The sequence below is a fragment of the Sarcophilus harrisii genome, chromosome 5 (assembly GCF_902635505.1).
Source record: "Sarcophilus harrisii chromosome 5, mSarHar1.11, whole genome shotgun sequence".
Classification (NCBI taxonomy): Eukaryota; Metazoa; Chordata; class Mammalia; order Dasyuromorphia; family Dasyuridae; genus Sarcophilus; species Sarcophilus harrisii.
Window position 1 is genome coordinate 116,172,424 of NC_045430.1, and position 13,985 is coordinate 116,186,408.

The window sequence follows — 13,985 nt, forward strand, 5'->3', positions numbered from 1 at the left end:
ACTTTAAGGCAGAAAACATTAGTAATGTGTAGAAGGTCTGAAAGTGTCAATGACAAACAAGGGATATTTTCTACCCCAGTATTTTGGGGACATTAGAGAAGGTATAACTATCATTTAAAGGCACAAACTATTTTTGTTTCCAAAGGAGATGGGATCAGGAGCACAAATGCCAGGAGGTTGCCCTTGGAGGAAAAATTCTCTACATTTGAGAATGAAACAAAAGAGGAAAGAGTGAGAGAAGTTAATGTTGAAGGAGTTTGGAGGCATTAAAGAGAGCAGAATTAGCTTATGTTTGGATGACTTCTTTTCTGCCTAAAATAGGCTCTGGGGCCCTTCTTGAGAGAAGCAAGATTGGAATGATATGATGAAATAGTGCAGAAAATTTAGGAGAAGATAAAGTTTAGAACAAGTACCATGGGAAGTTTGATAAAGAGTTGATTAGAGAAGAAAATAAAGTCACAGTGGTTTTTGCTCACTTGAGATTAGTTTATAAATTTGTAGCTAAGAAAATTGATACGGTCATGTGAGCTTCAGAACACATCCAGGGGTTCATTGACATGAATATGGTTTTTGCTTTTTGACCCTAAATTCTGTTTTCAGAAAGTGAAAAAGAAGCAAGTGACATAAATAATGCTGCTAATCTAGGCAGTGCCTTGGGACCTGATTGGCATGAAGGTTTAAATCTTAAAGGAACAAAAGAGGTATATGTCTCTATGTCCTAATTAGTTTCTATAAATACAAATTTTGTATATCTCCCTGAATTGACAAAAACATGAAATAGTTTGAAAAGTAGTACAAAAGACAGTTGATTTATCCCTCCTCTCATAGGTAGCTGCATATTTAAATCTTGAAAGTAATCCATTGGTAACCTGTTCAAGTCTTTATTATGTAATTCCTATATCCAATTAAATTCCCTAGTGTATTATTTTTAAACGTTTACCAGGAGTTTTATTTATAGAGGTTAAGTAAAATATGATCAGTGTCCTTACTATTCTTTCATGAATTTAAAGATGATTAAAAATTTTAATCAATTACATAATTTAATTTTTATTTTTGTTTTGTTTTGTTGAGGCAACTGGGGTTAAGTGACTTGTCCAAGGTCACACAGACCAGAAGTGTTAAGTGTCTGAGGCCAGATTTGAACTCAGGTCCTCCTGACTTCAGGGCTAATGCTCTATCCATTACACCAGCTAGTTGCTCCTGAATTGAATTTTTTTAAACTTAACCCTAACCCCAACTGATCCACCTCCAAAGAAATAACCACATTTATTAAGTATCTGCTGAGAGTCAAGATAAATATAAAATTTTGCTTCATAATGGTTCCTGGCCTTAGAAAGTTCTTAGTGTAGTAAGGAGACAAAATACAAACACAGAGAGCTATAATATGCTATTTTTCATGGTATCATATTGTTTTGTAATTTTGTAATGTGTTATGTAAAGTCTGAGAAAAAGATCATTATTACCTGATAAGGAAAAGGCTACACAGAGGAGCTTATATTTGAGTTGGACTCTAAGATCGGGTGGATGGTGGGCATGGGAGTGGAGTACTGCTAGAGGGATGGAATGGAGCAGGCAAATAAGGAAAGGCCAGATATATGTAAATATAGGCACCAGGATCTGGCTAGGAGAGTGACCATGAGGCAGAGAGAATCCATTTTGACCAGTGTCATCATTTTAGAGATTTACAATTCCTTAAAAATGCTATAAATAAGTACAAATTATTTCCAATGTCTATTTCTTTTAATTTCTTATAGGACATTTTAAGTGTCCATTTTAGAGTTAAAAATTATATCCTCTAACTAACCCTCATTGTAAAAATGGGGAGGGTCCATCCCTATGAATTTTAAGTGAGTTGCCTAAGATTATACAGTAAATTGTTGAAGGGCTCAGGCTACCAAGTAAAGCTCTTTTTATTTTCTTCATTTAAATGTAATCTCATTGAACATTTGCTGCAGAGACAGACTAAGTAATTATTCATCCAATATTAACTATTAACTGCTGAACACTTCCTCCTCCAAAAAAAAAAAGGGGGTTATTTTTCTGTGTTCACTTTCTCAGCCACCTACCCACTTACTCCTCAATTTTATGTAAGCAGGTATCATTTATTAACTAAAATTTCTTAGTGTTACTAATGATCCCTTATCTTCTAAATCCAGTGGTCTTTTTTCAATTCTCATCAATCTTGACCTTTCCTGAAACATCTAATTCTGTTGAACACTCTTTTCTTCCTGGAAACTTCTCTGATCCTGCTCTCTCCTGATTTCCTTTATGAATTTGATTACTCCTTCTCAAGTCACTTTTAATGAATCATTTTATCTCCTGACTTGTTAGTGTAGTCATCTTTTAAGCATTTGGCATTTGCCTTCTTTGTTTTATTCCTTTCATTATTGTGATTTCATTTGCTTCTAATGTTTCAGATATCACCTTGATTTGAAATAAGGAACTAATAAGTCTATGATTTCACTGGCATATGGAAATTTCCTGCACCAACAGAGTTCAGCAGCTTCTTTGAAACTTAAATCTTAGAAATCTGCCTATGACACTAAAAAATTGAGTGACTTGCTCAGGATTACATAAAAAAAGATATGTCAGAAGCTAGACTTGAACTTTGATCTTGGTTTCAAAGCCAATTCTTTATTCACTTTGTTTTGCTGCCTTATAATCTTATCTGCTTCCAAGGTCAGCTTGATATCTGATGACACCCAAATCTATCTAGACCCCATCTCATCTTGATGCCAGTTGCATAATATCTTATCAGCTACCTGATGGACATCTCTTGGATTTTGTCAAGTGGTTTGCCACTTTGTCAAGTGGAACATAAACTGTTCCAAGCTAGATTCAAACTCAGGTCTCTTTAACTGTTGTGCTCCATTCACTCTGCCACCTTCCCAGCCTCAGTCAATTAGATCCAAAATCTTTCCTTGTCTATTACTCATCATATCTAATCACTTGTTCTCTTTGTCTTTTACCTCCACAACATCTCTCTAATTTATCTCTCCAGTCACACTTATTGTTGTTCATTTGTTTTGGTCATTTCTGACTCTTCATATTCCCATTTGGGGTTTTCTTTGCAAAGATACTGGAGTGATTTGCCATTTCCTTCTCCAGTTCATTTGACAGATGAGTTAAATGGGATAAACAGGATTTAATGACTTGCCCAGGGTCACACAGTATCTGAGGCTAGATTTGAACTCAGGTCTTCCTGACTCCAGGCCCAACACTGTGCTGCATAGATGCTCTGTCCATCCTGCTATCCTAAGGGGTCCTCAAAATTTTTAAACAGGGGGCCAGTTCACTATCCCTCAGACTGTTGGAAGGCCCGACTATAGTGAAAACAAAAACTTTGTTTTGTGGGCCTTTAAATAAAGAAATTTCATAGCCTTGGGTGAGGGGAATAATCATCCTCAGCTGCAGCACCTGGCCCGCAGGCTTTAGTTTGAGGACCCCTGCTAAGTGATCTTTCTTATGGATTACTGTAGTGGCCTCCTACTTTTTTTCTCTGCTTCTATTCTCTCTCCCTTTCCACTCTGCCTTTCACATAACTTCCAAAAGTAATTTTCCAAAAATATCTAATCATCTTAACTCCTTAAATCAAAAATTTTCAGTCACTTCCTCTTAGTTCTAAGATAAAATATATTGTTATTTATGCACTTCCACAGGCTGGATCCAGTGTATCTTTCCAACCTTTGGTGCAGTAGGTGTTTAAAAATGTTTTTTGTTTAATTCATATTCTATCCAAATTGGACTCCTTTCTGTGTCCTAAACTTGGCATTCTATTTTCTACCTTTCTGCATTCACAAAAATTATTTTTTACTTCCCTCCCCCCTCACTCTCACTTTAGAATGCTTCATTTCTGCTCCAGAATTGTCTTCTTCAAGGCTTCAATACTTCCTTTGCAAAACTTTTAGTGATCTCTGTAGTATCTGGATTGGCTCTCTGGAGGGCCTCAGGACCAGCCTTGATCTTAGTGGAAGAGTGAAGGAGGCAGGAGAGCCACCAGGGAAAAGATGGTGGTCAAAGATGGAGTCTCTTTTTTCCAATCCTCTCAGCCTTTAAATATGACTTTCAGTATGACTACATCATTACAGCGCGCTAAGTGTGTGCCAACTAGAGAACCATTATCTCATCAATCACACTAAGTAAGTGCTAACTATAAGCATCCTGTTGTCCTTCAAGTAGAACACAGGTGGTCACACTCTCCTTGACTTCTCAGAAAGGGAGGTGAGAACACCAAAGGGAAATGTGGAGCCAAACCAGATATTGTCAGCAGGTTTCCTCTGTGCTAAAGGGTCTTATAAGACACCTTACCCAGAGTTCCCCCACTATCTGCGGCTCTCTACAGATCTCTATGTTTTTAGTGTTCTTTTCCTCTTCTAGTTTCCTTGTCCTAAAAGTATTTTTGTACTTATCTTTTCTTTGCTCCCCCTATTCCCAGTAGAATGTAAGCATCTTGAAAACAGGTACTATTTCATTTTGGTTTTGTATGTGAGTCATTTAAGAAATGTTTATTTGTTGAATCACCATTTAGATCAAAAGAATTTGCTTTTCTATATATATTTGACTTACTATAAATATATTATAAATTAAGATATTACTTCAAATACTTCAATATACTTCAAATAGGTTGTTATTATTCCCTAATGTTAAGTTTTATGGTAACAAGCAAGTTCTTTTTTTATTTTTAGTTTTCCCACAAAGTTCACATTGAAACCATATGTGAAATTAAAAAAATTTATCACCAGGAAGAATTTAAGCAACTGAAGAAAAGATCTTTGACTTTTCCTACAGATTGTCAGGATGAGTCAGCTGATAAAGGTAAATATTAAAAGAATAGTTTACAACTTCTTATGATCTAATTTACGTTTTTTAAACATTTGAAACCTTTTCAGATGTACATATAGGCATTACACAAATAAACTAAATAATTGCAGTTAGTTACATTTTTTAAAAATTTGTAAATCATTACTTCAGCCACTATTCAGACTATATTATATTTAGCCAATGCTAAACTCAAATAAATTCATTTTGCTCTGAAACTTTTCTCCTTTCAAAAAACTTGACTAAGTCATTGAAGGAAGAACATGTGAAATAGGTAGTTTTATCCAACTGAAAGTACAACATAGAACTTAGAATTGTTTCAAAGTATTATAATTTTTTGTTATTTTTATTAATGGAAGGATATATATATATATATCTGACGTAAAATTTACTGATTGCAATTTTGTTTTGATGTTTTTTGTGGGGGTTTTTTTGTTTGTTTTTTTGCTGAGGCAATTGGGGTTAAGTGACTTGCCTAGGGTCACATAGCTAGGAAGTGTTCCATGTCTGGGGTCACATTTGAACTCAGGTCCTCCTGACTTCAGGGCTAGTGTTCTTATCTATTGCGCCACCTAGCTGTCCCTTGATGTTTATTTTTATATTCATATGGTGCTGGGTCCATATAATTCCAAGTAAATACTTATTGACTTGATACTTTCTGAGTCTTAGATCTTCACTTTTTTTAGATACATGGCCTGTATACATAGAATTGACCAATGAGAAGATATATGGCTGTGATTTTATTGTCAGTGCAACTGGGGTTATGCCAAATGTTGAGCCTTTCCTCGATGGCAACAATGTAAGCAAACACTTTGTATTTGTTTTTTAAAGTCATTAATTGGGATGTAGTAAAATGTTAACAGTCTGTATGCAGTAGTCTTAATTCTAAAAATGTGTAGAATTTGTCTCAAAATTGGTATTTGAAATTTCATTAGCACCCAGCACCCAGTAGTGGTTTTCAGTTTGACTGTATTTATTTCTTGATTTATAGCAGCATCAATTCCTTGATCATCCTGAATAGTTATCAGTTCCACGAATTCACTTACTTCATCTTGATATTTAAAATTAGGTCATTGACATGAGCCTAAAACAATTGATGAATTTTGAAGAGTGGTTGTGCTGTGGTAAATAGGCCTGCCCTTTAGTTGATTAACATTTAATTTTTATGAGTCCATATTAAGTACAGAGGTTCATTGTTCTTTTTTTAAAATATATTTTTAATTATATGAAAAAATAATTAACTTTTTTTTAATTTTGAGTCCAAATTCTTTTTCTGTCTTTCTCCCCTTGCACATTGAGAAAGGCAAGCAATAACAGTTATACATATTCAATCATGTAAAACATTTCTGTTCTTAGTCATGTTGTGAAAGAAAACACTAACAAAAATATGACAAAAAATAAAGTAAAAGTTTCATTCTGAATTCAGATTTCAACAATTCTTTCTTTAGAGGTAAGTAGCATTTTTCATAAGTACTGCAGAACTGTCTTAGATCTTTGTTAATGCTAAGAATAGCCAAGTCATTCACAGTTGATCATTATATCATATTGTTACACAGGTTCATTTTTTAATTCAAAATGATTGCTAAAATCTCCTAAGTAGGAAATTAGGTGGCTGGAAGGAAGCTGCTCTAAAAAGGTTCTAAATAGTTCTTTGGAAATATTTTTTAAATGGTTGATTAGTTGGTTAGTTGGTTTGGGTTTGTGTACTGAGCCCTTTTTCTGTTTTCTGTTATATACTAAATATAAATCTACCAATAAGAAAAATCAGGATTTTTCTAGGTAAGCATGCAAAAGGCCTTGTTTTATTATTTTTTCCTACTTTTATTATTTTTTTACATATATTCTTAGTTTATGCTAGATGAAGATGGTGGCCTGAAAGTAGATGACCATATGCGTACGTCACTTCCCAATATCTATGCTGCAGGTGATATCTGTACTGCATCATGGCAACCTAGTCCAGTCTGGCAGCAGGTAAAACAACCTATTTAATACCGTGCTTTTATAGTAATTTAAACTATTGATCCCACCTAGTCAATTTTTTCTATAGTGATTAAACAAAAGGCACTACAGAGGATAATGCAAGATTGAAAAATTTATGGAATTAATTTAATTAACTTTAATCTTATTTAGGTAATCAGTATTGGCATGGGCCACTATGTCTTTTTTCAGACTTTTTAAAATATTGTAATGGTTTTCCTTGTACTTGTTATTTAAAAGCTTGAGAATAAAATACTATTTTGTGTCAGCACCATAGCATAATGGATTGGGAATTGGCCTTGGGGTCAGGAAAGCTTGAGTTCAAGCCCTGTCTCTCAGCTACATTGAAGACTTTTCTCACTAAGAGTTCCTTATACTATTAAGATTATTAGTCCACACCAAAATACATTTTTTAGACTTGTTTCTAAAAGTGGAAACTGTAGAGATTAAGTATTTTGTTCCTTGGCTAACTTTTATTTCCTACTCTATTTCACTTGTTGCCATTTTAAAGAATTTATTAGCATTACTTTTTCTTAGTGATTTGCTGCCACTCATTGCAGTACAATGGTCCCTGAGATGATTTTAGGGGTTCCAGAAGGTCAGAACTATTTTGGTAATAATAACTGACTAGATAATATAAACCATGTAAACAATAGCTTTTGGGAACCTTTTCAGTGATTTTTAAGAATATAAAGTGTCTCTGAAATAAAAAAAACTTGAAAATTGTTCATCTAAAGCAATTTAAACCTGAAAACAACAATCTTCTCTACAAATTTCCAACATGTCCTGCAGTCTTTACTTAAATGTCTCTAGAGGGTAGGAAGTAATCTCTCCTAAGGTAACCCATTCCACTTTCATACTCCTGATTGTTAGAAATTTTAATTTTTTAACAAGCTGTAATTTCTCTGCAGTTTCTTTCTACTTGCTGCTCTTAGTCCTACCTGCTATGGCCAAGGAAAAAGTCTAATCTGTCTTTTACATGATAGCCCTTCACATATTTTAAATAGCTTTGCAAATTCCTCACTTCTCCAGCCTAAATTTTCTTCAGCTTAGTTTCAGTATAAATTTACCTTCACATTAAAAAAAAAAAAAAAAAAAAAAAAGACCTGATGATTTAACAAAGAGCTAAATTCAGAGCAATCTGAATGTCTGTTGAAAGAATTTTAAGATACAATTGAAATTATGATGTGGCAACATGGCAGAAAATTCCAAAACTGGGGTAAGTGCTGAAAGTTTTGCCAAGGAAAAATTAATTCCAAAATTTCTGTGGAACTGACTGTCCCTATAATCCTTTTTGAAACTAATATTTTTTATGAATTTTTATTAGAGAGAATTTTTTTTAAACTAGAGAATAATGCCATCATTTGGTTTGATAATTAGAAAAGCTACTGAGAGCCATTTTGTTGGAACTTTTTTCCTTAAAGTGAAGGTTATTATACGGAGTTAAGCAAAATTATAAAATTAATATCTAGCACTCTACAGTTAAAATAATTTCAGTCTTTCATTTGGATTGCATTTTTTCAATAGAAATACTATAAATTTGGTTTCAGTTTTCAGCCCAGTTTCACAAACATCTATTTAATATCCCTTGGCATATCAAGCATAATTCCTTTAATTCTTTAAGGATCTGTGATTTCTTTGATGTGTGTTCATTTCATAAATCCAAATTTCAACTTGTCTGTGCTTTACTTTAATAGGCTTTTTAAAGACTTTTGTAATGACTAGAAAACATATTGCCCTTAGACTAACTTATTGACTTTTCTTCCCATGTCCTTAGATGATACCCCATTACAAGGTGTACCTTTGAAATTTTTTCAGAATCACCATAAGACATTCTAGGACTTAAATCTTAAGCTGTGAGAACCTAGGATCACTTTCACACTACAATAAGATATTAAAGAAGGACTTAGTAGTTATCTTACCAATAATACTATCATTGTGTATAACAACACTTTTATGGAATTACTAATAATAATTATTATTTCAGATTCCAGGAACCTATTTCCCTTTGTTTCATTAGGAAATCCCCCAGGTCCAGACAGTGATGGCTTTAAAAACCTTTCATATAGAGACATATGTAGTATATAATTGGTTTCTTGCCAATATAATATCAGGAATACAACTAGATTGGCTCCTTAGTGATCCCCCCCCCCCCCCTTTTTTTTTTTTTGTGAGCTCTAGACTAGATCATCTACTGCTACCAACTGTGATTTCTAAGCAAGGTTTCTGTACTTCCATGGCCTAGTTGGAACTTTTCTCTTTACACTCCTCTCTCTGAAACAAACATGCAGCCTTTTCAAGGTATAGAATATTTAGTGTTGTAAGAATTTTAAAATTACCACTTGTGTTTTTTTTTCCCCCACTTAGACTTTATCAAAGAATATTAGTTTATTTTACTCAAAAGACTGAAGAATAATCTGTATTTTTTAAAAACCCTTAAATTCAGGCTAAGGCATTTATTCATAGCCATGTAGGGTTGGGGACTCTAGAGATGTCATTAGACAAATGAGTGGCATTTTCCAACCTTTTTGTCCTTACCAGACTGATCTTATTCTTAAAGACCCTGTTCAGAACTGATGAAGATGAAAATATCACAGTAGCAGTAGGAAAAGAAATCCTTCATCCAAAATTGTTATATACAAGTCAGATTATGTTAAGTGTGTTCTTAGTGTCATGTCAGGGAACCCTTGGTATGGAATTTCTTCCTGTGATGATCAACACTAATATAACTTGCAGAGTTAACTGTGAGCTGTGAGTACCAAGAGATTAAAAAAAAAATTGTCCATAGTTACCTACTTAGTCCCAGAAATAGGATATGAAATCCAGGACTTCCTGGCTTCAAAGCTGGCTCTTTATTACATTATACTGCTTGTTCTAACAAAATTAATGAATTTTAACATTTAATTTCCTTAAATTCATAAATTCTTGCCATTGCAGCAACTTTAAACTGAGGTAATAATTTATCACATTATTTTGTTTGCTTTTTAATTTGTAAAAGCAATTGCAATTTAATTTTGGCAAATTCATTTGGTCTGAACTGTAGTTCTGTGTTTAGTTAATTCAAGGAAACTTATAAGGGTAATGTAATCTGATAATTTTATAAGTATTATCACAAAATGTACTATATCCTGCCAAAATGTTTAAAATTATAATTCTATAACTTTCAGATGAGGCTATGGACTCAAGCTAGACAGATGGGAAACTATGCTGCAAAATGCATGGCTGCAGATACTGTGGGAGACTCTATTGATATGGATTTCTGTTTTGAACTTTTTGCTCATGTGACAAAATTTTTTAATTATAAGGTAAAGTATCTTGTTAAGTTATCAAATATGACTTATCTGTTGTACACAAAATGTTGATATCTGCTTTTGGCTTATTAAGCTACCTAATTCTAAACAATCTTTTTTTTTTTTTTTTTTTTTTCTGAGGCAATTAGGGTTAAGTGATTTGCCCAGGGTTACACAGCTAGGAAATGTTAAGTGTCTGAGACTAGATTTGAATTCAGATCCTTCTGACTTAAGGGCTGGTGCTCTATCTACCACGCCACCTAACTGCCCCATTCTAAACAATCTAAAATTAACTTCAGACTCTTTAAATTGGAAGAGACCTTAGAATTCACATACACCAACCTTTTCCTAAACACAGGAATTCCTTGTATAACATTCCTAAGTGGCATCTTCCCTCTTCTTGTAGACGTACTATGACTAGAAACTAAACAGTTTCAAAATCAGCCCATTTTCAGTTGGTGATTGTTTTTCCTAAACTGTGGTGCCCAGAATAAATAGTATTTCATAAGTGGTTTATGCAGGCAGTTCTTTCCTTTTTCAAGATACTAATTTTTTTTAATTAATGTAGCCTAAGAATATGTTAAGTTTTTGTGTTAAAATTAATTTTATTCATGCCTTTTTGTCTTTTCATAAAGCACTTTTGGATATACTACTTCCCTGACCCTTTTCCTGTCTCAGAATTGAAACCTTCTTTTGTGACAGAAGAAAACAGATTAAAAGGAACCTAATGTTCCTTTATGCACCATTTTGCCCCAGTATGAGGGCACTTAACTGCCCTTCTTATGAGAAGAAAAGTATGTTTAATTTTCTTTTCTCTAGGACCTTTACTGATCTTTTTAACTTCATAGTTTCATTCTTAATGATAACTACCTTTCTAAATTCTCACAAACTATTGTCTTTAACATATTGTAGAATTCCTCAGCCTATTGTTTTAAAATTCATCCCTCTCCCTTTTTTAAAACTACCAGTTGTATAATTTTACTTCAACTTTTCTTTAGTACTTTTTCTTTATTTTCCAAAAATCGACAGAGATTACATGTGTGTGTGTGTATGTATGTATATATATATAGTATTATAGTAGAGAGAGCACGCGCTCACACACACACACACACACACACACACACTTATTATTGTATGAAGTGGGCAAGTCATTTGACTTCCCTAAGCTTCAGTTTCCTTATCTGTAAAGTGGTAGATCTCTTGCAGCCTATGCTATTTCATTCTCTAAAATCTAGTCATATTTTCATTTGGAAATATCCTTAGAAATTAACCTCCTTTAGTCTACTTCATCTTCATATAATTTATTCTATATCCATCCCTAATTGTGCTGTCTCATTGATATCTATTGTGACCTTAAAGTAACCTTTTCTCCAAGCCAGTTTTAAAGTATTTATTTATTTATTAATTGTTAAGATGGTAAAAAGATTTTTAGATACCTGAAACTCCTAGAACTAAATCATTTTTTTTCAGTTGAGACTAAGAATTTTCAAATTAATTTTATAGATTTTCCCCTAATTTTTTTCCTAATATTGTGGTTTTTCAACTTTAAGTGCCCATTGAAACATAATTTTTACGTCTCTTTTCAGGTTGTATTATTGGGAAAGTACAATGCCCAGGGCTTAGGTTTAGATCACGAATTAATGTTGAGATGTACCAAAGGACAAGAATATGTTAAAGTGGTCATGCAAAATGGACGGATGATGGGAGCCATTCTGATTGGTGAAACAGACTTAGAAGAAACATTTGAAAATTTGATTTTAAACCAGATGAACCTTTCAGCATATGGAGAAGATTTACTAGATCCAAATATTGATATAGAAGACTATTTTGACTAAAAAATTTACTTTAAACCGCTGGAAATAAGAAGAATCTCCAAGTCATTGCAGAAAGTTAAATCATTTTTATACCAACCTAGATGATAAACATTCTGAAGTTAATTTTGCAAAGGTCTTAATGATGAATAATTTAATGTGAAGATGTGAAATTAGGTGAAACAGACTTAGAAGAAACATTTGAAAATTTGATTTTAAACCAGATGAACCTTTCAGCATATGGAGAAGATTTACTAGATCCAAATATTGATATAGAAGACTATTTTGACTAAAAAATTTACTCTAAACCGCTGGAAATAAGAATCTCCAAGTCATTGCAGAAAGTTAAATCATTTTTATACCAACCTAGATGATAAACATTCTGAAGTTAATTTTGCAAAGGTCTTAATGATGAATAATTTAATGTGAAGATGTGAAATTAATTTAAAATATCAATAAGTGTGCTCAACTAATTTTTGTGTTTTCATACTGTATTACTCATCAACTTGAACACATAATGTAATTTGGAAATATTTATGTTACATTACACAGAATCTTAGAATCTCTTAAAAGAAGAGACTTGAGACAATCTGGGTAAATCTCTACCTGAATAAGATTCCCCCTCTGTATTCATATTCTACAACTAGTCACCTGGTTTTGACTTGAAAACTTGGAATAAGAGTGGGAAGGGAAGATGAGCAAGAGTAGAAACCAACCCTATCTTCCAAAAGAGTCTGTTTCGTTTTAAGATGGCTTTAAGTTTTTTCCTTACATTAAGTTTTAATTTGCCACTTCTGCACACTTATTCCTAGTTTTGCCTCTTGGTTCCAGCAAAACAAGTCTAATAACCCTTCTTTGTGACATGTGAATGTAGCTATCCTGTTCTTTAAATACGATTTTCCTAGTCTCAAGGCTTTTCGGTCTTTAGTCAATCTACTTTGAATCATCATTAGCTGAATACAGCAAATATCCCATTTAGTTTGACCATTTTTTTCCTAATTCCCTCTTTGACCTCATCTGCAGTTCAGTCTCTTGTTAATCTTCATATTTGGCATTCCCATCTCTGTACATTTACACACCATCCCTCATATCTGGAATAAATTCTATCACAATCCCTTCTTAGAGTCCTTAGTTTCATTTAAAGTTTAGTTCAGAGGTCCTCTAACATGAGGGCTTTACTAATTCAGCTGCTGGCAGCCTCCCTTCATTCCTCATTGTATTTGTTTTGCCTTATATAGAAGTTGTCTCCCCCAATAAAATGTAAGCACCTTAAAGGCAGGGAATTGGTCCCCAGTGCCTGATGTATAGTGGGCATTTAATAAATATTTAATGATTGGTTAGAGGCAGAATAGACTTATTGCTTCCCTAATCATCTATGTCATCTCTCAATACAACCAAAGATACTGTTAGCTTTTTCAACCATTATATCAGACTGTTGACTCACATTGAGGGACTAGCCCACTGAAACCCACAGCTTTCACAGGAACTGTTAACAGGGTATATGTGGAACTGAATTTTTTTTAACTCTGTATTCATATTTATTCACTTGTAGACTGTTGAAGATTTTTTGAATCATGTCATTCAAATGACAAATGTAAAATCTATGCTTTTATTAAGGTCATTTATAAAAACTTTGAATAACACAAGTACAAACGGATTGCTGGAGTACTCACTAATATAGAATCATTAACTCTGGATCCAAGTCACTCAACCATTTCTTAAGCCATCTCATTTGTCCAGCCTACAACTCTCTACCTTGTCCATAAGAATAACATAAAACTTTTTCCACAGACTTTGCTAAAATGCTAGAGAGTTTATGCTATTATAGTAATTTTGGGTATCTGGCACAATCGGTTCTTTGTGAAGCCATATTGGCACTTGGTGATAATTTGCTTCCTTTTCTAGGTGCTCTTCATGATCCCAAATGGCAAAGACACCTTTCCTTCTCCAGCCCAGCTGACAGACAAGGAAACTGAAGGAAATAGGGTTAACTTGCCAGGGTCACACAGCTAGAAAATGTTTTAGGCTGAATTCATTATTCTTGATTCCAAGTCCAATGCTTCCTTCACTGTACCACCTAGCTGCACCT

At 33.5% G+C, this 13,985-nt stretch overlaps 1 protein-coding gene across 3 annotated transcripts in view; it reads left to right on the top strand.

The window, feature by feature from the left end:
• The window catches only part of PYROXD1 (pyridine nucleotide-disulphide oxidoreductase domain 1), a 30,848-nt gene extending 17,164 nt beyond the window's left edge, over positions 1–13,684 (top strand). For 2 of the 3 annotated variants that reach the window (XM_003771159.4, XM_031938428.1), the window contains exons 7-12: positions 601–701; positions 4,686–4,815; positions 5,505–5,617; positions 6,667–6,789; positions 9,963–10,100; positions 11,672–13,684. In XM_003771159.4, the coding sequence (XP_003771207.1) occupies positions 601–701; positions 4,686–4,815; positions 5,505–5,617; positions 6,667–6,789; positions 9,963–10,100; positions 11,672–11,920 (854 nt within the window). In that variant the 3' untranslated portion in view covers positions 11,921–13,684. The remainder of the gene's footprint in view (positions 1–600; positions 702–4,685; positions 4,816–5,504; positions 5,618–6,666; positions 6,790–9,962; positions 10,101–11,671) is intronic. The other variant, XM_012550669.3, reaches the window with a different exon arrangement.
• The last annotated feature ends 301 nt before the right edge of the window (positions 13,685–13,985 follow it).